The 25,846-nt window shown below is 37.0% G+C and overlaps 4 protein-coding genes across 12 annotated transcripts; 3 read left to right on the top strand and 1 right to left on the bottom strand.

Annotated features, from left to right (window-relative positions):
• Positions 1-37: 37 nt before the first annotated feature.
• LOC119980293 (pentatricopeptide repeat-containing protein At2g29760, chloroplastic-like) lies at positions 38-3,257 on the bottom strand. Its single transcript, XM_038822929.1, has 2 exons — positions 797-3,257; positions 38-627 (listed from the first exon to the last, which is right to left on the bottom strand). The coding sequence occupies exon 1, from the start codon at positions 2,578-2,580 to the stop codon at positions 1,006-1,008; it is 1,575 nt and encodes a 524-aa protein (XP_038678857.1). The 5' UTR covers positions 2,581-3,257; the 3' UTR covers positions 38-627; positions 797-1,005.
• A 6,217-nt stretch (positions 3,258-9,474) lies between these two features.
• LOC119981493 lies at positions 9,475-17,311 on the top strand. 4 transcript variants are annotated; one of them, XM_038824638.1, is made up of 12 exons: positions 9,475-9,669; positions 10,108-10,221; positions 10,890-11,161; positions 11,241-11,374; positions 11,483-11,618; positions 12,902-12,998; positions 13,096-13,162; positions 14,927-15,025; positions 15,466-15,555; positions 15,828-15,982; positions 16,673-16,774; positions 16,879-17,311. In XM_038824638.1, the coding sequence occupies exons 3-12, from the start codon at positions 10,909-10,911 to the stop codon at positions 17,027-17,029; spliced, it is 1,284 nt and encodes a 427-aa protein (XP_038680566.1). In that variant the 5' UTR covers positions 9,475-9,669; positions 10,108-10,221; positions 10,890-10,908; the 3' UTR covers positions 17,030-17,311. The 4 variants fall into 4 exon arrangements, with proteins under 4 accessions (XP_038680566.1, XP_038680568.1, XP_038680565.1 ...); XM_038824640.1 differs by having other exon boundaries at positions 10,108-10,265; XM_038824639.1 differs by lacking the exon at positions 9,475-9,669 and adding an exon at positions 9,784-9,802.
• Positions 17,312-18,023: 712 nt separating this feature from the next.
• On the top strand, positions 18,024-22,444 carry LOC119980266 (UPF0415 protein C7orf25 homolog). Of its 5 annotated transcripts, XR_005463835.1 has the most exons (6): positions 18,024-18,252; positions 18,350-19,163; positions 19,822-19,988; positions 21,103-21,363; positions 21,959-22,121; positions 22,291-22,444. XR_005463835.1 is itself a non-coding variant. In XM_038822898.1 (5 exons), the coding sequence occupies exons 1-4, from the start codon at positions 18,086-18,088 to the stop codon at positions 21,308-21,310; spliced, it is 1,356 nt and encodes a 451-aa protein (XP_038678826.1). In that variant the 5' UTR covers positions 18,024-18,085; the 3' UTR covers positions 21,311-21,358; positions 21,959-22,444. The 5 variants fall into 5 exon arrangements, 2 of the variants coding, with proteins under 2 accessions (XP_038678826.1, XP_038678825.1); XR_005463833.1 differs by having other exon boundaries at positions 21,959-22,444; XR_005463834.1 differs by having other exon boundaries at positions 21,658-22,444.
• A 556-nt stretch (positions 22,445-23,000) lies between these two features.
• Positions 23,001-25,510, top strand: LOC119980962 (tyrosine--tRNA ligase, cytoplasmic). 2 transcript variants are annotated; one of them, XR_005463970.1, is made up of 3 exons: positions 23,001-23,705; positions 23,784-23,981; positions 25,280-25,510. XR_005463970.1 is itself a non-coding variant. In XM_038823873.1 (2 exons), the coding sequence occupies exons 1-2, from the start codon at positions 23,076-23,078 to the stop codon at positions 23,925-23,927; spliced, it is 774 nt and encodes a 257-aa protein (XP_038679801.1). In that variant the 5' UTR covers positions 23,001-23,075; the 3' UTR covers positions 23,928-24,186. The 2 variants fall into 2 exon arrangements, 1 of the variants encoding a protein (XP_038679801.1); XM_038823873.1 differs by lacking the exon at positions 25,280-25,510 and having other exon boundaries at positions 23,784-24,186.
• The last annotated feature ends 336 nt before the right edge of the window (positions 25,511-25,846 follow it).

The raw sequence follows: 25,846 nt of genomic DNA, 5'->3' as shown, positions 1-25,846 counted from the left end.
ACATAAAGAATTTCCCATAGTTGACTAAGAACATGAGCTTGACATTCTCAATACTATATGTGGCAAAGCATTTATTTCAACGTCTATAGACAGTCATATTGTTTTTTGGTACAGCTGGGCCAGCTAAACTTGGGCCGCCAACCCAGCATGCTCCATGACAACAGGTAAGACTGGGTCGAAACCCATGTAGGAACGAGGCCGAAGCCCGCAAAGGAGAATTAACTCCTCAGAACCTTCCATGGGCTTTTGGCGAAACTACTGGGTGGGAGTCGGATTTGCTACCTCTCCCATTTACAAGGAGCTATCACAGTAAACTTCATCATCCCAATCAAAGCTTCTTTGCTGGCACTGATATTGTTGACAAAGCACAAAGCATTTATATAGGTGGCTCACCAATATATTCCTAATAGCTGAGGAAAGAAAAGTCCGCAAGTTTGCAGTAACTGATAACCACTTCTATCCAAAGGCTAGGAGCAGTACCTAGTATATGTTGGGTGGAACTTGAAGAACCAAGTCCTCTCAGAGAACAACAGCAAGCGGAGCCTGGCTAGGTAGCCCTTTTCAGCTGGCTGTTACTTTACTGATAAACACCTTTCCTCAGATTTCGCAGTATTTTCTAAAGATAACCTGGTTCGAGAGAATACAATACATCGTGTGTAAACTAATGAATGGGTAACAAGGACTAAATTGATCAAATCTGACAACATATGAAGTGTTTATATGTATAAAAAAAAATGAACTGTTTAAACATTAAAAAGTAAGGCAGTTAGAACCAGTATGAGATATGGTACCATACCCTTTTAGAAGATCTCAAAGTCTGTTTCGTTTCCATGTCTTCTTTTTACAACTAAATCAAGTTGCGGGAATCTATATTTCTGGCACCAAAAATGGAATGATACAGAAGAACCAGAAATGCATGCTATCCGAGAAAAATGCATGCTTATCTAATTCTCAAATATTTTTATACCCAATTCCAATTGCCATAGTTACATGAATAAACACAAATTATTGTAGTTCCAGATATAAGACTTCGGAATCCAACTTCAAATTCCTAGCGATTCCCTTTAGAGTCGAGTGAATTTTTCCGAAAACATGATGCACTTTTTCTTCTGCAAAGAATTCTTCAACAATACCATTCACTTCAACCCAACTACATCCTGGTTGTTTTTTTACTTTTCTATCTCTCATCATTGTCCTTCTCTTTAGTGCATCCTGCAACCTATTCGAAGCATAATTAAAATTCCATAGGAGCATATACACCCCATCATCATCCGGATCAAGTTCTAATATCTTCGTACCAGCCATTTCTGCCAACTTCAAGTTTCCATGGACTAGGCAGGAACTGAGCAGAGTTCTCCAAATAACAGCATCTGGGTTGATAGGCATGCTTTCAATAAACTCTTTTGCTTCTTCTAAAAGCCCAGCTCGGCCAAAAAGATCTACCACGCTTCCATAATGCTCAATTTTGGGCTTAAAACCATAGGATTTAATCATTATCTTAAACAATCTCAGCCCCTCAGCAAACAGTCCTGCATGGCTACAAGCCATTAGAAGTGATAAAAATGTCACCTCATTTGGGTCGACCCTTGATTCTAACATGTTAGAGAAAACCTCGAGAGCCCTGTTTCCACTCCCATAAATTGCATATCCGCATATCATTGTGGTCCATGAATATGCATCCTTCTTCACCATTGCATTGAATACCTTTACAGCCAAGTCAAGACTTCCCCCTTTTGAGTACATATCCATCAGAGCATTGTTCACAGTGACATTCTTATCCGTATCGATTTTGTTCAATAAACCATGAATAGCCTGACCATGATAAAGAGCCCCAGTACTAGCACAAGCTGAAAGCACAGCAACTATTGTGATGGCTGATGATTCTACAGCTTCAGCTTTCATTCGTTTAAAAAGTTCAAATGCCCGCATTGGATGCTTGCTACGGGCATAACCACTTATCATTGCATTCCAAGTTATTGAATTCCTCAGCGGCATTCCATCAAACACAAGACGAGCCGACTCTAAACCATCGCACAGAACAAACCCATTAAGCAAACTGTTCCACGAACCAATATCTTTGTTCTCCATATGCCTAAACACCAATTCAGCCATCCCAACTTCTCCATTCCTGCTATACATATCAATCAAACCATTCCCGACAAACGGAATCAAACCCAACTGCAATTTCAAAATCATCCCATGAACAATCCTCCCGCTAAGTAAACCTCTTCCATGCCCACAAGCCAACAGAGCAGCAAGTGCTGAATGGCCATCAGGACTTAAACCACTGCCAACCAACTGAGAAAACACCGACAAGGCCCTGCCCGGAAGCCGAGAGTTGAGGTAGAGATTAATAAGACAGGTGAAAGAGACAATATCTGGGTGATGAATGTGATAATAAAAGAGGTTGTGGGCGTCTTGAAAGCTGCCAACTTTGGCGTAAGTGTTGAGTATGTTGCAGGCTAAGCCTTGGTGGTGATTGCGGAGTAGGCCAAGAGATATTGCTTTGGCATGGATTTGCTTAAGCGTGATGAGGCGCTCGCAATTATTCACTAGAAGCTGCAACGTCTTGTGGCTCATGGATGACCGCCGAGATGACCGTTGCTGTCTAGATGGATTTATTCACTCGTACAAAATTGGGCTTAAAAGGGCCCATTTTGGGCTTAGATTTATGCAAAAGAATGGGCCGGCTCAAAATGGGATTTTAAGTTTAGTTCATTCGGATTGGGCTAGAGGTGTTCATCGGGTTTTAAAACCCGGTCCGACCCGGAAACCCGGACTGACCCGGGATTTATCGGGCAGGCCAACAAGCATTTCCTTTCCTACATTGATTGGTATTTTCTTAACCCTAATAGGCCGATTCAATCCTATTCTCTTCTCTTTTCACTTTTATAGATTCTAAAAAGTATGAAATTGAAGTTTTCAAGGGCACACCGAAAGAAAATCAGAGTTGGTAACGAGTCCGTCCTTGAAATTGACCTCGCCAGATCGTGGAATTGAAGAAAAAGTTACATAAGAACAAAGCCAAGCCACCTATAGAATCATACCTTCAAGGAGTTACGCGTCACGTCTGAGAGGAGAGCTACGGTTGCGAGGCACTCTGTGGATGCTAGGTGAGCCTTCGGCTGCGATGAGGAAGACGAAAATGGTGAATGATCTCAAAGATGGTATGACAATTGGGAAATTTAGGAATTAGGGTTATTTGTTTTAACTTTGTCCTACGTGTATTTTTTGTCCCATGTGTATTTTTACACTTATTCCAAGTTGTCTTCCGTGGAATTTCCACGTAGCTAAATCATGGACAACAAAATCCAAGTCAGATGCCATATAAGCTTTTCAGGTCGCTAGATCTATTTTAGGGACGACTGGGGTATTTTTCCGTAGTTGGGATGAAAAAGAGAAAAAAGAAATTAAAGAACGAAAATGAAATCCGACCAATAATTCAATAATGAAAAGTACCTTTTTACCATGAAAGAAGTCATTTGCAACTGTTCTTCTTCCCCATCTTTTTTGATTTCCCTCTCTCTCCACATCGACCCTCGTCAAACACCCATCTGCAGTTCTTCTTCCCCAAATTTGCTGATATCTCTCCACACCAACCCCCAGCAAATAACCTATCCCCCCATCATATTAACAAAACTTGAAATCTCAATATGGGGATCAAGTCCAAACGATTAAAAACAACCCAACCATTATTTGAACTTCGCAAATCTAGGAGTAGCCAACGGTGTTCCTAGGAAGTCAGCCACAGTCGCCCAATCTAGTCCAAACGAATCAATACCAAGACCACGAATACCTCCACCAATTTGTTGAGTTGTGACCAGGTTTCTCCTTATCATCCAACAATGGGTTATTGTCACATCGGGTAACCTGAGACCCCTTAACAAGGTTACTGGATCGGATTTCCATCTCTTAAAAAATACTGGGTCGAGTCAAACCCTGTTCGATAACCCGGAACCTGACCCGATATTCACCCCTAGGTAGGTTGCTATTATAAAAATATCTTTTTTTCTTAAATACCACAGAGAATTATGCTTACGATTGGAATCGAACCTTGTGCACACATTTGCATAACGCAGTCGATTGTCAATCAAGCCAACTCTCGTTGGTTATTATAAAAGTCCCTATTATTTGATGTACAAATATTTTAAAAAATTCTATATAAATAGAAAGTATATAAGATTTTGATTATTGGATCTTAAAAAAATAACATGTTACACACTTTGCATCCAACGACTTAGAATCACTCAGTTTTCTCACATATTTTCTTTAAAAAATTATTGATATCAAAAAATAAGCAAGAGGAGGTCGGCTATCTTTTTTCGATAACGGTCTATCCCAATCCAGTTCATTCGATCAAAAATTCATTTTGTAAGACGAAAATGATTTTTTTATACAATAGTTACTTAAGAGTGTGTTTGGATTTAGTGATTTGGGGGAATGGAAGAGAAGGGAAAGGGAAGGAAGAGAAGGGAATGGAAAATACATTTCTCCCACTCATGTTTGGATAGATAAAAAAGAAAGGAAAGAAAAGTAGTTTAATTTACTAGTTCATCCTTATTTTTTATGTTTAAGTGTTATGTCTAAGGGCAAAATAGGTTTTGACTTATAAATAATTTAATTAATAATCTCTTCCCTCCAAATGACTTCATTTTGGGAGGAAATAATTTTGACACAGATTTACTTCCTACCAAATCCCCTCAAATCTCTCCCCTTAATTTTTTTATAAACTATCTAAACAAAGAATTGGAAGGAAACTCATCTTCTCTTCTCTTCCCTCCCCTCTAAATCCCTCACTCCAAACACACTCTTAGTCTCTATCCTAAAAATACGGCTAACTGGACTCATATAATATGCCTACATATTACTTTAGAATTTTTTTGTTAAAAGTTTAAACAAATAATAAACAATCAAATTACAATGGAATCCATGTATATTCTATATTTCTACAGAAGCCGCCATGATTTTTGATTTTACAATAAAGTTGAAAAATCATGATCGGTGACACGTTTCAATGAGTCAACCACTAACCTAACTCGGCAGTTGAGTATCCTCATTATCTTATCTGTTGAGTTGTATGCACATAGAATTTCATATGCATCATGTGAGACATATAGAGCTCACGAATTCACTTGAATCATATATGTCCAGGGGCGGAACTAGCGTTGAATATTAGGAGGGGCGAAACTTAGTGTAGGGGTCCATGGATAGCGCCCCTGATTTTTTTTTTTTTATTATATATTTATGACTTGTTAACATTAAGATAAAAGTAAAAACCTTATCCATAAATTTGATAAAATATTTATAATTATTTTTAATGAGTTTTCATGTTTTGATAATATTGCATAATAAGCTCGTTCAGAATTCGATCAAACATTTATTTCCCAATGTATGTAACTAGACAATCATTGAGTCACTCATGACTCATTTTTCAATGTATAGTTGTAATTGTCACATGTAAAGTCAATACTAGTATAATTAGTTTATACATAGGTGATACACCAAATTATACTTTGTCGCAACCATTTTCTTTACAAGAGTAGCAACCTCATGCACCCAATAAATTAGATCACAATTTTATTTTTTCCTCGATATTTTAAGAGAGGCGGAATAATTAAGTTATCAATTTTTATTTTTTCCATGTATATTTATTATTAAAAAAATTCAAGGAGGGGCGACTGCCCATCCTTGGCTAAGGGTAGTTCCGCCCCTATATATGTCCAACTCATTAACTGGGATAACTGAAATATCAAACTGTTCAGATCTTTATCATTTTTTGTCCCTCATACGTAGGTGTGAAAAAAATTTGGTTCCGAGCCAAATTCAAGTCAGACAATAGCATGTGTTTACGAAATATTTACATGTCCGAACCCTAATCCGGATTGGATTTCAGACGTACTTAATTGACCAAACCCGGATTGGTTTAAATCCGAACAAGTAAATCAGAAAATATTTATGTGTTTGGACTCGTATCCGATTTTAAACCGGATAAAACTTTTGTATTTGGACCCAAATTTCGGACAAATAACTTATGTTCAAACTTAATTTAATCCGAGTCGGACAAATTCGATCATCCAGATCGGACTTGGTTTTCACACCCTATTCATACGTATTCTTTCACTGTCGGACAACGACAGATTTAGCAATTTTAATTGCCTTTGAGTGGCTGCCACACGTCAAACTCCTTTCCCTCTCGGACTACGTCGAATTTTGGCAATTTCACTTGCCGGGGTGGCTTCCACGCGTCAAATAACAATAATTGGAGCGCCGTCCTAGGCGAAATGAGCCAATTAGAGGGCGGCTTTAGATCGCAGATGGGGACTGGTGGCGACAGTCAATGCCACGTTGATCATACGTGTAGGGTTGGTGAGGCTTGGACGGTGGGGTTTGTATGGCAAACACATACGTGGAACTCGGAAGTGAAGAACAACCAGATTTTGTGGAAGATTTTTCTGAGGATCTGAGTATCGATTGACGCTTTTTGGTTCTTGTTCCATCAATTTCAAGGTCTAAATATGCATCCATCAACCCAAAAGGTAGGATTTGGCTCTTTCTTTCTTTCATATATAGATATATATAAATTCTCCGATACAGGTGTAAAATGTGGATCACCTTTTAAAAGTATGAATAAGTGAAATTAGGGGTGTCCACGGTCGGTTTTTTTATATACAAAGAACCAACCAATTGGTAGGTTATTGGCGATTTTGTCTGTTTTTTTGAAGTTTCGATCAATCCTCACTAATATATCATTGACGATAATTGACTAATCAATTCGGGCGATCGATCGATTCGGTTAGAAGATTAATTTTTACAACCCTAAATGAAATGACAAGTGAAGCATATTGTTTTGAAAACTACATGTGTTCCAAATCAAAGGTGAAAGAATGATTCATACTTTACACCCGGATACAATCATTCTCCAATAAATACTTTTTTATTGAGGTTTATATAAGTACCTATATTCTTAATACCCTATATCCTAAAATATTCGAGATTAAAATTGATTAAAAACAATCATAAACCCTGAAATCTTAAAATCTTAAACTCTAAATCTCAAATCTTGAACTCCAAACATTAAAACACAAATTTTAAATCCTAAACCCTAAATTCTAAATCGCTTTTAATATTGGTAATTTTTATGTAGAATCAGAAAAGTTAGTCTTCCACGTACTTGCTATAAAAAGAAGCAACCGGTTAATTATTGGTTTGTTCTTTTAATCTTAAATTCATGTGGGCATGCAAGTTAGGGGTGTCTACTATTGGTTTTTGTCAGTTTTTTAATATAAATTTAACTGATCAGTTATAGGTGGTTTTGTAGATTTTTTTATTTTATTTTTTAATCTATCCTCATTAGGATACATTTGTCGATAACCGATCAAACAGTTTAATATGATTTTTTTTTTGTCAAATCTAATACAAGTGGTTAAATTTATTCTCACAGAGAATGGTCTGTTGGTCTTAGTTTTCTTTACATTTTTGCATGTGTAAAACGAATAGCGGCAATCGATTTATCCATTTACATGTATAAAAATCATGTATTCTCCTCCGACAAACAGGAGGTTTTCATCCACCATTTATTTGACACGTAAGTGTTGCTGACTGTTTTTGTTTTGATTGAAAAAGACAAGATCGGACCAAATCAAACAAATAAATAAAAAAGTGGACTTAATTTTGCATCTTCTTTCACTCGAAACGCGTTTCATGAACAATCAACTGGAACAAATGGAGGGAACAACGCGGTCAATGCCCTCAGGATCTGAAATTTCATGAGTTAAAAGTTGGAAAACTAAGAAATATAAGATGACTTGTGTCATTCGACGAAATTTTTAGATGATGGTAGCTCATAAACGGTGAAAATTAATTTATATTTATTATTTAAATTATTTTTTTTTTTAAAAATAAAGTTCAAATTATATATAATTTAATAAAATAAAATAAAAACTTGTTGGACCGCTGAGTAGTCCAACAAAAAAAGGTTTAAAATGAAGTTTTTCTTTTGCTAACGGCACCGTTGGCTTATATATTCTGTTTGCTGGAGTCGTTTGCTGTCCCGTTCGATGGAACAAGTAGCTAGATTCATACAATGGCTTTATTTGGTAGAGCGGTTGTTGTAATTTTTAACGCAAGCTTAAAATTTAGTTGTGAAAAAAAAATTACAATAAAAATTGTGAAATAAACTGTTAGGTGTTTGATGAAATTTTTAGATGATAACAGTTTATAAGCTGTGAAAATTATATTATATATTTATTATTAAAATTATTTTGAATTAAAAATTTTTCAAATGAATTATAAAAATAAAACAATGCGGTTAATGACCTCAGGATCTGAAATTTCATGAGTTAAAAGTTGGAAAACTAAGAAATATGTTCGTTTGGTAGAGCAGTTGTTGTGATTTTCACGCTAACTGAAAAATTTTGGAAAATAAGATGACTTTTGTTATTCGATCAAACTTTTAGATGATGATAGTTTATAAATGGTGAAAATTATTTATATTTATTATTTAATTTTTTTTAAAAAATAAAGTTCAAATTATATATAATTTAATAAAACAAAATAAAAAAATAAACTTGTTGGACCACTGAGTAGTCCAACAAGAAAGGTTTAAAATGAAGCTTTTCTTTTGCTAGCGGCAACGTTGCCTTATATATTATGTTTGGTGGAGCCGTTGGCGGTCATGTCCCATCAAACAAGTAGCTAGATTCATATAATGGTTTCATTTTGATGGAGCGGTTGTTGTAATTTTTAATGTTAGTTTAAAAGTTATGAAAAAAAAAATGCAATAAAAGTTGTGAAATAAATTGTTAGGTCTTTGATGAAATTTTTAGATGATAATAGCTTATAAGGTGTGAAAATTATATTATATATTTATTATTAAAATTATTTTGAATTAAAAAATTTCCAGATGAACTATAAAAATAAAACAACATAAAAGAAAAGGAAAATAAAAAATATATATGTGGTCCAACAAAAATAGAGCTTATTTTTTGCTAGCAGTACATCTCGGTTAATAAGTCGTTTGGTGGAGCGGCGGGTCTCACTTGCACGACCATCCCACCAAACATAGCCAATGAGAAGTTTAAGAACTCGGTTAGCTTATTCTCGTTAGGTGAAAATTTTTTACCGGACCTAACAGTCATAATTTAGACACATCAAAAGTTCAAAAAACAAATTTATATGATGTTATTGTTTATTATTTAAAAAAAGAAAAGAAAAGGGGAGAGCAAGACCATACATTAGGCGCCAATTAAACTCTCTCGGTAATTTTTTATTTTTAACTAGTAAAGTATTTTAAAATAAATACTAAATAAATTAATTGGCCTATAACCTGACATTACTAAATATAGAAACCACTGTCATATATATATATATGTATATGTATACATATATATGTATGTATGTCCGAAATTATTATTCATAATCTCCAATCGAAGCTTCCATCTCCCTCTCTCCCGTCCCTCCCCCACTCTCTCTCTCTCTCTCTCTCTCTCTCTTTCTCTCTCCCTCTCTCCCTCTCTCTACCTCTCTCTACAGCACTTCCAACAACTGCCAGTTCGGATTTCCGTAATTCTCTCAATCACGCATTCGCTAGGGTTTTTCTGTGCTATTTTTTGAGTTCTATCTGCGCCACAGCTCAATTTTGACTTCACTTCACGCGTACAAGTTTCCATGGTAAGCGCTTCTCAATTTCTATCTCATAACTGTTTCTTCAATTTGTGTTCCGAGCAGGACAAGTTGATTCTTCAGACTCTGATCAGAAAAGCCTTTGTCTTTTAGACAAGTAGATTTGGGTTCAATTCATACAGTGTGTTTTCCTTTTCTCTTCAGCACTCATAAGTCAAAACTCATTATTCCCCAATAATGTTCTTCATTAATTCACATTTCGTATTCTTTATGCACTTTTGCAATCCACAAATTCAGGTTTTTTTAATAATATTTTAGAGAGAGACGAAGGAAAGAAGATAGCTTTGCTTTACTGAGAAAGTTACTTGTTTTTTGGGTTTTCGGCGCGATTTACTATTATATGCTTTACTCATAATCTTTGTTGAATTTTGGGCTACTTTCTTTTTTAATTAATTTAAGTGAAATTCTTTGAATTTGTGTGACCAGTGAACTCGTGATCTGTTTGCTTACCGACCCGGTTGCTTCTTCAGTTTCCTTCTCTGCTTCGAATTCATATTCCTTGGATTTCACATTTTCCTTGTGACATTTTCATGTTCGGAGGTGAATACATATGCTACCCTTATTATTCTCACAATGACTAGAAAGTAATTTTCAAGTCTCATTCTTTCCTTGTGATTCTCTTGATTTTACTTCATCATCTCTCTATCAGACCTCAGCATTCCCCTTTTCAAGTTTTCTTGCAGAAATTACCAGTTTTGAGACTCCAGTGATCCTTTTGATAGGGGAGAAGGTGGAGGGTTTTTTTTTTTTTTTTTTTTTTCTTTCTTTCTTTAAGAAAAAATTTGCCTCAAGTATTTTTGAATGGGTGAAACTGTGAATAGTTAGACTTTTGAAGGGGGGGGGGGTTGGTTTATTTTCTTTTTCGTTGATATGTTTGATCAGTAACTTAACATTTTAATACATCTTTTGGAGGTTCTAGGGGGTGATATTTGATGCTTCACGTGAGTAACCTACTTCTTATGCTTTTTGGTTGGGGGGCATTTAATTTCTTCTCTTTATGGCTAATCCTCCCCTATCTGTGAATTTTGTCTACATTCTTCCCACTTCAATATGTGAATCATCTTTTGATCCAATTCTTATTTGTGGGAGGCTACCAGCTTCCTCTTCTTGGGGGTATTACAATTTGACATGAGAGAGATCATGAAATAACAGGAAGCTCAATTTTTTTTGCAGCTGATTCACTTTTTGTTTCCCATTTGGGTTTTCAGATACATTAAGTTTTAAGACATGGGGTGTCTGGTGTCTACTCCAAAGGAGTCTGGTGTAAATCGGAGGCGGCCTGGAAACATCGGGGATGTTTCTGTTTATGTACCTGGTTTTCGGATTCCTAAACCAGTTGATTTCTTCCAGTCAATGGGTGACCACTTGTCTAAGAGTATATTGGAACGACTCTCTGCTCTTAGAACACGTGTAGTCGTAATGGCTGGCCAAGAAGCTCCGACTGTAACCAGAACAAGGAGAAGAAGTGCAACACAGCATGGTTTGTTGTAGCAAAGCTTTGCGCTTTCTGTGATTTCTTGTGTTCTAATACATGATATATGATATATTGTCGTCTACAGGAGGTTCAACACTGTCAGATCTTCATCAGGCTCTCGAAGATTACTTGCCAGTCCTCTTGGGATTAGTTAAAGATGGAAGCCAGTTCCAATACAGGGTACAATTTGTTTGGGTAAATCAGGAGGATGATGCAGATGTAAGAGCCTTGGATAGTTTATCAAGTTTATACTCATTACCTTATTTCATGTTTTATGATTGTATCATCCTGCTTTGATAAAGTGATGGTTTGATAATACTATTGCAGGAAACATCCATGCCTAATGCATGGTATGAGGTGTTGTCTGTTTTGCATTTGATGGCAATGCTATCACTATCACAAGCAAACTTATTGCTTCTTCCAAAATCATCTGCTGATGGTTATCAGGCAAAAGTATCAGAAGGTAGGTTCGTTGAACATATCTTTCCTTGCAACTTTTTACACTTTGTTGGTTAAATATCTTTTTCCCCCTTTTCATCTTGCTTTTTTATGTTTAAATTCATGTGATATTGAACCTAAATACTTATGCTGCCAAATTTGGTAGAATTAATTTGCTTCATATAGCTTACTTACAGTAGTTTGTAGACATGTGCACGCTGAGATATGGATTGATGCCTGTTTCAGATGTGCCAAGATTGCCTGGAAAACTGCCGTGTGAACTTAAGTTGCGAGATAAATCTAGTCATTTATCTTTAGTGATAAAAATTGTTAAACTTAATTTTTTTTAGTTATTTATTATTCATATTTTTTTTCCTTGTTTTGGCGAGCATATTGATCAATATGACTTTTCTATCATGCCTTGTTGCATAGCAAGTGGCCTGCTTGTCCTTCAAACAGAATTCATATTAGAGAAAACGAAAACATACTCACACTTGCATATTGAAGTCGAATGTTCAAAATGAAATGAGCTTTTTCCAAAAAGGCATAGTAGGCAAGTTTCAACTGAAGACATATATGATTGATATGCAAGATGAACAATGAAAAAAACTATGAAAATACTCTGTTTCTAAACCCCAAAATCCCGTAAACCAAGTTTTTTTTTCCAAATTGGACAAAAACGTGAAAAGTTCATTCATGGAGAGAGTTGATGGAAACAACTATGAAAATTCTCGGTTTCTTTATGCATACTGCTTCTTGATAGTGGTTATTATCTGATAGTTTTTGCATATCTCCAAGATGAAGCCATAGTTGATACCAATGTGTTGCGCCACATTGTTTGAGAATTTCCATTGACTGATTGAGTAATCTGTACTGCTTAATATGCATGCAATTAAAGCATGAAGGATCACATGTAACTATTTGGTTTATTTTACAATGATTCATGACTGTTTGAAAGCTTGAGCAAGGCTGTGCAATAATAGAGAAATAGTCTTCAGTGCTTTAGGAAAACCTTTTTGTTAGTTTGGTGAAGTTACCGTGAGATTCTTTGTGGTATGTCCAAGTCATTGATGAGTTGCTAGGGAATTTCTCCTGTTTAAGAAGGAAAAAAGCAATTATCGCTCTTCCGATCATGCTTCCTTCATTGGATAATAATCAATATGTAGATCATGTGAATTGAGCTTGCAAAATATTTGGAACTTTGTCTTGGTGAGAGTGTAGGTTTCTTTTCCATGTTCATGCATGACATGGGAACTCTTACCAATACTTCTCTTACTGAAGGGTATTATTTTATCTTTTTATGTGCAGAGAACAGGCGAGCTTGCATCGATATTCTCTTAAGGGCTGCAGGATACCTGGATTGTGCTGTCCGACAGGTCCTTCCACAACTACCTACTGAAGTCAGGTATAAATAGAGGAAAAACTTGCTCCAAAAGAAATTCATTATGATTGTCCTAATGATTTATAAGTTATTCTTATGTATAATTTTGCCTTGATTGTAGGAGAAGCTTACCAGTAGACTTAGCAGAGGGAGTTCTCCGAGCACTTTGCTTGCAAGCATTAGGACAGGTATTGAAAAAGCCATATTTAGTTGATTAACGATAAGTCTGTATTAATTTAAGCATATAAATGATCTAAGGCCATTTAAGATATCTGATAAAGATGGGCAACCTTTCTTTGCCCTTCTTTTCTGATGATCAAGGAACGAATTTGCTAGTCATTGACGGATTGTGGTATAAAACATGTAGAAATTAGCTTGATCTGCTTCACTTTCTGTACAGTCTGAAATTGAGTTTAGGCACAGATCTAGGACTTTTCATGAATACTAAAATTGAGGAAAACTGAGTGTTCATCTGGGAGTGAGGGTCTTGTTGCCACCCGCCTCTGAGGGGGTAGTTTTATCGTGTTTTAAATGTCCAAATACGTAGACAATACATGGTAAAGAATTAACAATTTTCAGTGTACTCATTATATAGGCAAACATGTGGCCCAGTGGTAGAGTTGCAGGGGTTCTACCTAGAGGTCACATGTTCAACTCTTGGAAACAGTCTCTCTACATATTATGTGGGGGTACAAGTTTGTGTACATGCTGTCTATCCCTAACCGCACCCCATTGTGGGAGTCTTGTGCACGGAATTTTTGTACCTAATTTTACTCATTATACTGGTGATATATTCAGTACACCTAGCATTCTTACTTCTCAGCCCAAAGTTACTTTCATTGACTATAGAAATGGATATTTGGACAATAGCTTGGAACACGCTCTTTTGAGGGTTGTTTTGGTTCCTATGCTTGTGTTTAACTGGCATTACACCTTTAGCATTTGGTTAATTCTTTGGTATCCAATATTTAAGGGTTTTCTCTTCTTTTTTTTTTTTTTCCCTTTCTGCTTTTGTGTGCCGAGTGAGCTTTCAATGGTTTGTATTTGATCTTCTGCGAAAGCAAGAGAGCTTCAGGCAGTGTTTACTATTAATCTGCTCAAGTAACCCTTTTTTTTTTGGTGGTTGGGTAGGGTGGGTGGGCACTGATATGATTTGTAATCACATGCTAGAGGAATTTAAAACCATTAGAAAAGCAGGAAAATGACAAAAGAACTAGGATATAACTTACTGGGCTAATCAGTTGGTTATGGTTCTCGTAGAATGTTAGATAATCTAAAAGTTATCCGGTGAATGCTATGCTCTTATATTTAAAAATTTTGTTGCGGTTTACATCCTGAAATTTCTTGCTTTAGTTCTTTCTGTGCTTCATTTTCTTTTGTTGGGCATTCAGTGATTGATGAAGGCTTGATAATGATGATATTCCCCTTTTAGGAGTAACTAATCCATGTGTATCAGTTATTGGAGTAATCAGAGATTCCATGTATTCTCTGGTTTGCATCTGCCTGGTGCCTCAACAAATCTTATTTTTATTAAGAAAGTGATATTACAGTATGTTTTTACTTTCCTATATTATGATCAAACTCTGATGTCTTTCTTTGGTTTTATTAGATTTCTTTTGAAAATGACAGTTATTCCAAATTTTTATTTGTCTACCCTTACCCCTCCATGCACCTGTTTGACAGATGCACATCCTTTTGAAACTCCCAGGGTCTTCCTCGTGATATTCTCATCATATCCCTCTCTCTTTCTGTTTGCAATGGATGACTTCTTTCTGTTAGCTTATACATTTGTGGCCATAGTTTGTCTGGTTTGACACTATAGAATTTACAAGTTGATGCATGTTCTTTTCCTTATTGAAGGAATCAATTAAATTTACTTTGAACAAAGAAATTTGTTAAAAATATTTGTCTGTTTCTAGTAAGTCCAATATCCACTCCACTGCCCAATGCAGGGAGTTGACATTCAACTTGGAATGGCGATTGATAGTGCCAAGGCTACTCTAGCTGTGAAGCGTAGACTTGCATGTGAGATGGTAAAATACTGGCAGCAGGTATGAATACTGAATTATATGTCACTTTTGGACTGAAGTTCATGGATTTCGTTTAACTTTGGCAATCTCGTCATAAATTTTCTGTGTACCCACATTTATAATACTTCCGATTTGCTTCATTCTTGTTTCATTTGGCTTATACATGATACGTTCAGTTTCCAAGTACATTTTTTTCTTTCTTTAATAGACGACTACTATGAAGCAGAAAGTTTTTGCATGGATTTATTATGTTGAAGTTTTAAACATTTGAGAGAAGGATGACTTCGATACTTCTTTATTGAGGGATCCTGTTTGGTTACATTCTCTCATGTGATCACCTCAGAACAATTTCTTTGAATCTACAGATGATACATTTTTATCTGTTTGTCAAAGGAAAGGATGGAACCCTGTGCCTGAAACATTGTGTTTTTTTTTTCTTCCTTGTATTGTTTACATGGCAGGCTCAAGATAACATCATGAATCTTCCGTTAGCAAATGGTTGGGGAGAAAAGCACAGGTTCTTCATAAAGTGGAGATTTGTTGAAGCAAAGGTATTTAAAAAGTTCTTTATTTTCAATTTTCCTGTCTTTCAGATTCCTCAGTTGTCGTCTCCGCATTTTCTGGCTTGGTTAATATGCAAAATCCAACCGATTTCTTATGCATTTGATTCAATCTCCTCTCGGCTTACGGATGTTTATGTCAATCGGCCTTGGGGGGACTGATGTTGATTTCTTTCCCCAGAATTTTATTGTATTTATAAGCGATTGTTGTATCAGTCAAGTGATTCTATCTTTCTTTTTCTTGTTGGGTGTCTTCTGGTAAGGCTGCTGCATATTATTACCATGGCCTGATCCTTGACGAGGGGAACACGGAGAAGTCTCATGGAATGGCTGTAGCTGCCCTGCAAGCAGCAGATGAGTATTTTAAAGAAAGTAAGAGGGCAAGTGAGGCATTTAATGCAGCCGCACCACTTTCAAGGTAATGAACTGAAGACCTTGGGTTTTGGATTTGTTGAAGTAATAGATAAAAAAAGAAAGAGTCACTCTTCCTATCAGCATAAGCTTTTGAGATGCGTGTTTAATGAAAAAGACTTGTGTTCGAAAAAGGGACATAAGTTTTGTTCGGGGATGGAAAGTCTGTCATTTCTCTCATGAACAGCAAAGAGTAAATAGCATGAGAAACACATCTAAAACTCTGTCAATATCATTGTTATTGCGTAATTTGGAAGTCTGTGAATATCATTGTTATTGCATGATCCATGCTTTGTTTTGTTCTCTAAATGTAAAAGTATTTTTCGATCATAAAAGTGTGCTCTCTATGAAATACTATAATTTGGAGTCGTTTATAATAATGATATAATCAAATATTAAGCTAGAACTTTCAATAAGTTCCATAATCAAGTCATGATCTTTCGATGTGCTTCCGCATGTTGAGAAAATGGTTATCGATATTCATATTCTGTATTTTTCTTGTGAACCTTTGCAGTTGATTATTTAAGCGACTTATTTGCATTTAGGGGGTGATTAAACAATATATGAACCTTTGCTTCTTGTTGCAAGTCATGTGCCTTTGCCTTTCTTTATGTTTAAGAAAAACATATTAAGATAGATCAGCAGACTTTGTTCGTTTTGTGACTCTACCTAATCCTCATTTGTGGTTTTTGAGCAGAAATCCACCTCTTTGGGGTACCATGAAGTATCTTTCTGAGAAAATTCCAAAGGATAGTTCAAGCAAGGTGCGGATAAACCGCGACCTATATTCTTATGAAAGGTAAGTGTTGTAACAAATAAACAGTAACTTTCATGCCTTAGTTTAAATAAATTACAGGTTCTGTAAGATCCAATAATCTGGTTTACTGGTAATGCTGGCTACAGAATAATGGAAACAGCACCGACTTTGCCAGACTTTGCGTTGGCTCTGAAACCAGATGAGTACCAACTTCCTTCTGTGCATTCCTGTTGGCATGAGGAGAACTTGAGCAGGGGTCAAATTGGCACCGACCAAATTACAGGCGACAGAAGATGAAGGCAACATGCTTTATCATTTATACAGTTCGATGGCCAATGACAAGACAGAACGGCCAACCAATTCCAAGTGAAAAGACTCTTTAGCTGTGTACACCAAAGGTCAAGTTTACCTGTTTTTACTACCTTCCTTTTCCTTTTGTAATTTTGATTGCCCCCCTCCCCCCATGAGATTTGCAACACAAATCATAGATCCTTGTACCAGTCTCCGTTGCGTGTAAAGTACGGTTTTCTTTGTGGGATTGATAACGTTTGAATAGAGACCTTTGTTCTTTCATCTGCACTATATTATTGCAAGTAGGGAGATTTCTTACAAATATGCAATATATGAGGGCAACTGGGCATGCACATATTAGTATGCTGTGTTAGGCAGGAGGTTGCATATAGGAGTTTGGCCTGCAAAGAAATTTACAAGAAGAGCAGCTTTGTTTAAAACTGGTTTGTGGTTAGAAGTTGAGTTTGGTATTGTCGTCATGGAAAGTGTGACTGGCCATGTTCCAATTCCGTCATCGAAGGTTCAAACGTTTCATCTCAGGAACCTAAAGTTGCCAATCGTCGAGAATTTCTGTATGCGGACCACCAAGCCGCAACATGAGCTTCATATTAGAACTTTACATTAACTTTTTTACATTTTACTGAAATATATTCTTGATAGGAGTGTTAAAAAAAATCGTAGAAATTGAATAGACCGATTGATTGGTTATTTTCAATAAAATTTACTTAGAACATACCGATAACTGAAATAATCACTGTCCATAACCAATTGATTAATCAGTTAAATTCATGTCAAAAAATCGATGAAACGGACATTTTACGCCCCTAAAACTGATCGAGATGGACATTTTACGCCCCTAATCTGGATCTAGCTCTAGGGTTTCTGGCTATTGGAACTGCAAAGATGGATCACAATTTCGGCCAATTTTACGTTTTTTTAGCCCAACAAGAGGCCCATTCTCTAAACTAGGATTGTTTAAAGGCCCATACTCCAAAAAGGGCATTTTTCCAGTGTTTCCTCACCGGAAAAAAGTTGAAAGAGAGAGAGAACGGTGTCTGTTCAATGGTGGGCGGTGAAGTGGAAGCGGCGAAGTGGAGATGCGAGAGGGTGATAGAGAGAATACAGAGATTAGAGAACATCAATGAATCGTGCAGGAGGACTCTTCTCAAATTGGCTATTTCAGACCTCCACTTCCTCTCCACCTTCTCTTCTTCCTCCGCCACCTTGAGGTTTTTTCTTGTTCAATCGGCAATCGCTATTGGGTTTTATAGATATATGCTTGGATTTCTCTGACAGAAGGCAATTTCCTTTGTGATGTTTTTGCAGTATCAACATTGGGCATCTCGAAGCCGTCGTTTACATTCTACAGCAGCCTGTTGTCACCGGAGTTTCTCGTGTTTGCAAGCCAATTCCTCTGGCGACGAAAACATCATCATCTTCTTCTTCTTCTTCTTCTTCAAAAGGTGTTCATGTTGATGTAGTTTGCACTCTCAAGGGTATTCCAGTATGGATTCTGGTGTCTGATAGGAACCCTAAGTACGTTTCTTGGCATGGATCACACAAAGATAAGGGCCTAAAATGGAGAATTGAACAACTTCTGAATTCAGCTGCCCAATATTCGCATACATTGAAACCTTCCTCCGTCGTTCTTTTCTTCTCACGCGGGCTTGCAAGTTCCGTACATGAGAAGCTACGCTGTGAATTTGGGGCCTCTGACTTTGGCTTAGACTTCTGTGTCTTCGATTTTCATTTCCACGAGGAGGTGGAAGGTGATTGGACAGAAATACTCGGGAGATCGTATGGAGAGGCATGTGCTCTTGAACTCAAGCTTGATTCCGGTAGAGAAGCTGATTTGGGTTCAGACTCAATTCTGGTTGCTGAAGGGTTGGAGTTTAAAGAAGGGGTTACTGAAAGAAACTTGGGTCGTTCATTCTTTTCTCTTCTTTTGGAAATGAAAAATTCCGAGTTTGCTAAGCCAGTGGATTTGCTTTGCCTGGATGGTCTTATCAATTTTGATACAACAGCTTTAATTGCCATTGTGTCCGGCATCAGTAATAGTTGTGCAGAGAAGCTTTTGGCCACACCAGAGAACGAATTGAGGCAGCGGTTTAAAGGCAACACCGAGTTTGTTATCTCTCAGGTCTTTTTTTTTTTATTGCTGTGCTTCATTCACAGATATGTGATGTTGAAAAACCTTCTTTGCATTTGGTTTCATGCAGTGAAATAAAGTTGTGCCACCAAAAAGAGATTCATGCGGGGTGCTTAGGCCTCCAAATTTGCTTCCATGGAAATTTCTTCATCCACTACCTTATACTTTTCTAATTGCAGAATGCGTGTATGATGTGGAATAGGAAATCTGTGCTAACTTCTTGCCATTCCCAATTTATGGCACTTGGACGATATTTTGAAGTTGAACCTTAATAGATTGTGGAATCGACTTTTTCTCCTTTGACTATTTTTTTTTCCTCTTTCAGTGTAGTGTGGAAGCAACATGTTTATCTTTATCTGCTTCAAAAATAGGCATGTGCTCATTATAGTGAAGCTATACAGTTTCCTGTAGAGTTTTGTTTGATGTACCCATCCTTGATGTAGAGACCTAAGGGATGCAATACCGGAGTGTTGATATATCGACAAGGTTTTCATTGTTATCAAGTAACAGTCTTCACGTAGGCACATCCTCTTATTATTTCACAATGCTGATGCTTAAGTTACTTTTAGGGCATTTTGTTCTCAATGTGTTAATGAAAGTTTGTGTATCTTTGCCAAATTCATTCAAACATGTATCTATCTCTTTCCAGGCGAAGTCTGAAATTCAGCATCCTATACACCTGGATTTGGGAAATGTGATTTCTGGAAGGATGGGCATGATTTGTGAAAGTGTTCTTTCAGAATTCAAGGACTTGGTTTCAATGTGTGGAGGTCCAAACGAAAAGTTGAGGGCCAATTATTTATTGCAACAAATCATGTGAGTTTTCCAAAATTTTATTTATTTGTTTCTTGAACCATTTAGTCTAGTTGAGAATATTCCGACTAGTAAAATTTAAACTAAAGAATGATGGATACTAACTTAATCTGCAAGATTTACTTTTAATCATTTTGCTTAAATCCTTTCTTGTTCCTTGTGCCTCTAGTCATTATATGGAAGTAGAGAGCTTAATATGCCCTGTAAACAATGCTGGCTTGTGAAAAATATAATGACATAATTCAATTAGTACTAACTCTCAGTACATCTCTCCATACGTACGCCACAAATAACAGAATTTGGGAAACAATCTAACAAATTTTTAAGCAAGAATGCCATCTCCCATTATTAATGATATTAATAATTTTACATTGTACTCATTTGCTGGTTTGTCCTATCTGAATTCTTGGGAGGTTTATTTATGTTGCTATGGTTTCGTACTTTTGTGTTTTCTCGTCTGGTTTTCTTTGTTAAATAATAGCTGTTGACTGTAATTAAGGAAACCAAATGGGGGTTATAGCTCTTCCTGCTCCTAAACCAACTGCCTCTCAAGAAACAAAAGGGATTTTGATATACTAATTCTGTGTAGGCTGGCATCTTAACGGCTAAAAGGTGACATTTGAAATTGATAAATTGTGAAGAGCTCTCTCTCTCTCTCTCAAGTACTCTTAATTTCCCAAATTAAACATTTATTCTTGAACCATGGTATTGGTATGATGTAGCTAGTGAAGCAATTGATTGAGTTCCAGAGTGTCGTTTGTCTTCAATACTGAATTTGTTTGTTTTGGCATAGGAAATGAGGTTGAGATGAATTGTTTGGCTCTTGCCTAGTAGTGGATCGGTAGCAATGACCAACATGATTTGGTTTATGCCTGAATGTTTTGCTTGCTGATTTTCGCACTTCATTTTGTATCTATATTATGTGGCCCAATAGTAGAGTTGCAGTGGTGCAACCTAGGTTACAGGTAGTCTTTCTACGTATTATATGTTAGGTATGCGTCCAACTTGCATATCCCCGAACCCACTCACTGCGGAGCCTTGTGCACAAGAGTTTTTAATTTTTGTATTGTGGATCGTATTTGTAATGTTCTCTGCTCATAAAGATCTTTTGGACCAGGATTGTGCCTGATAGTCCTTCAGAGCGCATAATTGGTCTCCCAACTACAAGAAAGCTGGCACTGAAGAACAAAATCGTTTTTGGGACTGCCGATTACTGGCATGCTCCAACTTTGACAGCAAATATGGCATTCGTTAGAGCGATTTCACAGACAGGGATGTCCTTGTACACCATTGAGCACAGACCACGTGCTTTAACAGGTGATTAGCCATGCATGAAATCAAGCACATCAGCGAGACATGATTTTGATGAGCAAGTCAGGTAACATAATCTCCAACGCTGATTAAAATTTTTTTTTTTTTTTACCTCAGCGTCAATTTCTTAAATAGCCAGTTGTACATTTTTAGAGAGTGAACAAGCGCTTGGTATTTACCACCTTCTATGGCTCCTCATTCAATTCTTCTGAAATCATTGGCTCCTTTTACGTGTTCCAGAATCTCCCTCTTCTTCCACTCCATCCCTAAGAGGAACCGGGCCCAATTCGGTCATGTTTTTATGTTCTGATTGATTTTGTTAGTTACACTGAACACGTCTTCATTTCTTTGTTTCTTCAAGTGTCCACTCTTCATTGATCACATTCTAATGGAGGAATGATTGGAAAATCTGACCTACAAGAATTTAGGGTGCATGAAGGGTTAAAGCAAAACAGTTGCTGCAACGGATGTTTTAGCTTACTGGAAAATTGTGACGGGAAGAACATTTCAGGTTTTGTGAAGATTCCTTGTGTGAAACGGGTAGGAAAGGATGTGGAGATTGAAGGGGAATGCAAGGGAGATTTATATTGTTCGGCTTAAAGATTGACGAGCAGCGATTGAATCTTGGTTTTTGGGTTTCTTTTTTTCTTTATTTTGTTTAGGTCTGAATTGAAGCCATGGGAGGGCATATAAGCAAAACTAAGGCTGCTGGCGCTTCTGTTGTGAGTCTCAACAACAATTTGCAATACTCAACTGAATTGAGCTCTTATGAGGTTGCTTGCAGACTCGAGAGGACTCTTGCGCTCCTTCGACAACACTCTCCAAGTGCGTACCAATCATGTAATCAACACTCTTGCTGCGGTGTTGAAGTTAAAGCACTTTTATATGATTCCTTGGAAGAAGTTAAATAGTGCCTTTAACTTTCTTGTGTAGATTCTTTATTTGATTTACAGTGTTTTCCATCTCCTGATGTTTGTTTGGTCTGAAAATGCAGTAAAAATTCTATCAAAAATGGTGTGTTGTATCCCATCGAAGCTTGCTAGTTCTTTTCCTCTTTGGCTTGTTACAATGAAATGATCTTTGTAACTGGACTGATGCATATGTATCTCGCTCTCTTCAAAGGGATTCAAATCTTCTGAATTGGTGAATATGATTCTCTTAGCTCACCCCTTCTTGGATACAACATATTTTTCCCTTCACAATAATCTAATGAGTTGTGCCTCCTTATTACGTGATGAACATCTTCTCTACCATTTAATGTGAGATTTTAAGTCATCATTGAATTTGAGAAAACGAACTTAATACACTAATTTAGATACACTAATTTAGGTAATGACGGAGCCCTCAGTCACTACTCTTAGAATGTGCAGTGAGTAAACCATCAAACCTACCCAATAGCTCACAAAACATGTAAATCGAACAAATAAGTGAAAAATATGTTCTTTATTGAAATTGAATCTTGAGTACACATACACTTAAATCCAGTCACTTAAATCCAATCGATTGTCATTCGAGTAGATACTTTCCCTCTTGCGTTAACTTTTTTTTTTTTTTTTGTGTATTTATCCATTAATTAATTAACTTACCATATTTAATATTTATTTTTATCCATGTAATTTTGAATTTTTCAATTTTTTCCATATTGCAGTATTAGGGACTAAAATGTAAGTTCACCAAAAAAAACCAGAAAGATAGATAGAAAGGAAAGAAAAAAAAAAAAAAAAAAAAAACTGGCAGAGTTGCAGTGAGACACCGTGTGAGGCGGCTTTCCCTACCGCGATGGCGATGACGTTTGGTGCCAGCGTGCTGAGAGTAAGCGGAGGTGCCCGTTCAAATATGCTCCATTACTCTTCCTCCTTATCCACACACATTCCTCTTCCTCGTAGCTATCTTTATCTCACAAATGGAAGAACCCGAGGTAGAAGGACTGCAGCGATTGCCTCAGTGAGAACGTTCTGCAGCAGCGACAACACCACAAGTGCCACAACCGATGCTGCTGTTGTTGACGGCGAGATTGCTAACAATAGCTGCAGCATAAAGGATGCAGGTAACGTGCTCGATTTAAGGGTCGGACGGATAGTGAGGGCGTGGAAGCACGAGGAGGCAGATTCTCTGTACGTGGAAGAGGTGGACATTGGGGAAGCAGAACCCAGAGTCATCTGCAGTGGCCTCGTCAAATACATCCCAATTCATCTTCTTCAGGACAAGAAGGTCGTGGTCCTCGCCAATCTCAAACCCAGGAACATGCGTGGTGTCAAGTCCTCTGGAATGCTTATGGCTGCTTCCGATGCAGCCCACGAAACAGTTGAGCTTCTTGAGCCTCCTGAGTCTTCGGCCCCTGGTGAAAGGATCTGGTTTGGTTCTCCGGAGGACGAGGATCATCTGCCAACCCCAGCCACTCCCAATCAGGTTTCATTTCTTCTGATTCTTTGAGAATTAATATAATCGATATTTGTTTACGGATTTATTGTTTCCACTGCTATGCAGATTTCGAAGAGAAAGGTTTGGGAGATGGTGCAGCCTCATCTCAAATCTGATGCTACTTGTAATGCCATGCTGGGGGAGCATTACATGCGGACCTCTGTAGGCGTAGTGGTTTGTCCATCTCTGAAGAATGCAAATATCTCCTGACTGGTCCGTGATAGTTCGCGCTCTTTGATGCCATGAATGTTCTCTGTCTCCAAGGTATTGGAATCTCCATTCGGCAGCTGCAAATTCTAGGGCTTGTCACTTGTTTTATGAAGCTTTTTAGTTATTGTTACATTTGAGTTTTTGGCTTTCATCTCTATTGCGAGCTTTGCTGAAATGATCATGATGTGAACTTGAAATCATCAAAAGTAATTGTTTTGGAACCTATTTCTATTTTGTTCAGGATGTTAGCAGCTCTAGCTCTTGCGGATATACTGTGTCTAATAAAGAGAAGTTTTTGAATTGTTGAATACTGTTCCTTGTCCTACCATTCTCTTATAACTATGAACAAGGAGATGGTAGTACCAAAGACATGTTTTCGGCTTGTTGATATGATCCAGTGCTAGCCAAACACCAAATGCGGCTTTTTCCCACCCGTTCCCGCTGTGAACCAAACACTATATCCATATTATTCAAACTCCAAATATGCTCCTTTGCAGAAAATTCTCCTAAGTTACTGAAATTGGTAGTGTGAACCATTTCATTCTTCTTTTGCTTAAATCCCCTTGAGAGCTAACTGTCACAGGTTTTGCATATAAATATTGGTTCGAAAGAATGTTTCATCCATCAAAGTCTATTGCCAGACACTAACACATCCCTATTAGTTATCATCAAATATAATAGATAGATGCCTCTAAATCTTTATTTCTGATACGTCTTAGGATAAGTATCATCAGCTGCATATTCCATCACAATAATTTCTACCTGAAGCATCGCGTTTCTAAGGAGATGTATCTCTTCAGTACTGATAGGAAACAGAGTTAACTAGTCAAGGAAAATACAGAATGCTACCTTTTGTTTTAAAATCACGGTTGTTGGACTGAATGGACTCTTTGGACTCTGCATTCGCAGTTTTTAGTTTGTTGACTGGGTGGTTTTTCTTTTTATTGTTCAATGGGACTGTGGATTTGAACATTTGCCAGTTTGTTTTCTCAGTGTTATACATATATAGGAGGTACGCAAAGAATCACCAATCCCTTTTTCTTTCCCTCTACATTGGATCACATGATAATTATGCTATGGACTTTTGAATCTCCATTCCGGATGTGGGTTATTAAATGTGCCATTCTGTTCTTGTACTGTGGGTTAATAAACATTTATACATGTCTAAATGTAGCATGACGAAAATGCTGCAGTTATCTTAGCCTTGCTGAACTTTATTTCACAAAGTAGCCTAGTTTGGTCATGCCCCTTTATTTTCGTTCTTTTACTAGTGATTCTTCTTTGTTTGATACTTAGAATTTTCTTTTCGTTTCGAAATACATTACTCAGCCATTGCTATATTACTCTCTTAGGCTCTGTTGAAGAATCCTGGATGCGAGGGAGAAGAAAACCATGAATGTTTATGTGTCCAAAAGACAAGTTTATTGCTCTTTGCGAATTCACATGTATCAAGGAGTCAAATTCACTCTCTATATGACTACTTAAATTAATTTTTGCCTTGGATCACTGATACTTGTCTCAGATTCTGACTAGTGAGAGAACTATCGCGAAGTTTAATTCACCAAAACTCTAATTTTTCGATATCCGAATGGTATGAACTTTGACTATCTTGAAGTTCTGCAGTACTTAGAGAGAAACCATTACAGGAACTCTCAAAGATTCTATGTGACAAGTGTGATGAGAAGAAGTCGGAATTCTTGGTTACATGACCGCAAAAGAGATTGACAATATCTCCTCACCATTTTAAGGATTGTTGGTTCTAGTTGTAACATGGTTTTTCCAGATTTTTTTTGAGATTGTTTTTGGCTGATTCCAGGATTTTGGGAGTAGTTCATTCTTCATACTTGAACTCATGGAGTAGGACAAAAGGAAGAAACGTTGCCATTAGAATGTATATGCTACCTTGAGACATTCTCTTT

The sequence above is a fragment of the Tripterygium wilfordii genome, chromosome 16 (assembly GCF_013401445.1).
Source record: "Tripterygium wilfordii isolate XIE 37 chromosome 16, ASM1340144v1, whole genome shotgun sequence".
Taxonomy (NCBI): domain Eukaryota; kingdom Viridiplantae; phylum Streptophyta; class Magnoliopsida; order Celastrales; family Celastraceae; genus Tripterygium; species Tripterygium wilfordii.
This window is presented reverse-complemented; position numbering and strand designations above follow the sequence as displayed.

Excerpts from the sequence above, each read along its gene's own strand:
- LOC119980293 (XM_038822929.1), bottom strand. The coding sequence starts at position 2,580 with ATGAGCCACAAGACGTTGCAGCTTCTAGTGAATAATTGCGAGCGCCTC.
- LOC119981493 (XM_038824637.1), top strand. The coding sequence starts at position 10,909 with ATGGGGTGTCTGGTGTCTACTCCAAAGGAGTCTGGTGTAAATCGGAGG. Across the intron at positions 12,999-13,095 it reads CAACTACCTACTGAAGTCAG|GAGAAGCTTACCAGTAGACT; the intron begins GTATAAATAGAG and ends CCTTGATTGTAG. Across the intron at positions 15,556-15,827 it reads GGAGATTTGTTGAAGCAAAG|GCTGCTGCATATTATTACCA; the intron begins GTATTTAAAAAG and ends TCTTCTGGTAAG.
- LOC119980962 (XM_038823873.1), top strand. The coding sequence starts at position 23,076 with ATGGCGATGACGTTTGGTGCCAGCGTGCTGAGAGTAAGCGGAGGTGCC. Across the intron at positions 23,706-23,783 it reads CCCCAGCCACTCCCAATCAG|ATTTCGAAGAGAAAGGTTTG; the intron begins GTTTCATTTCTT and ends ACTGCTATGCAG.
- LOC119980266 (XM_038822898.1), top strand. The coding sequence starts at position 18,086 with ATGGTGGGCGGTGAAGTGGAAGCGGCGAAGTGGAGATGCGAGAGGGTG. Across the intron at positions 19,164-19,821 it reads CCGAGTTTGTTATCTCTCAG|GCGAAGTCTGAAATTCAGCA; the intron begins GTCTTTTTTTTT and ends ATCTCTTTCCAG. Across the intron at positions 19,989-21,102 it reads TATTTATTGCAACAAATCAT|GATTGTGCCTGATAGTCCTT; the intron begins GTGAGTTTTCCA and ends CTTTTGGACCAG.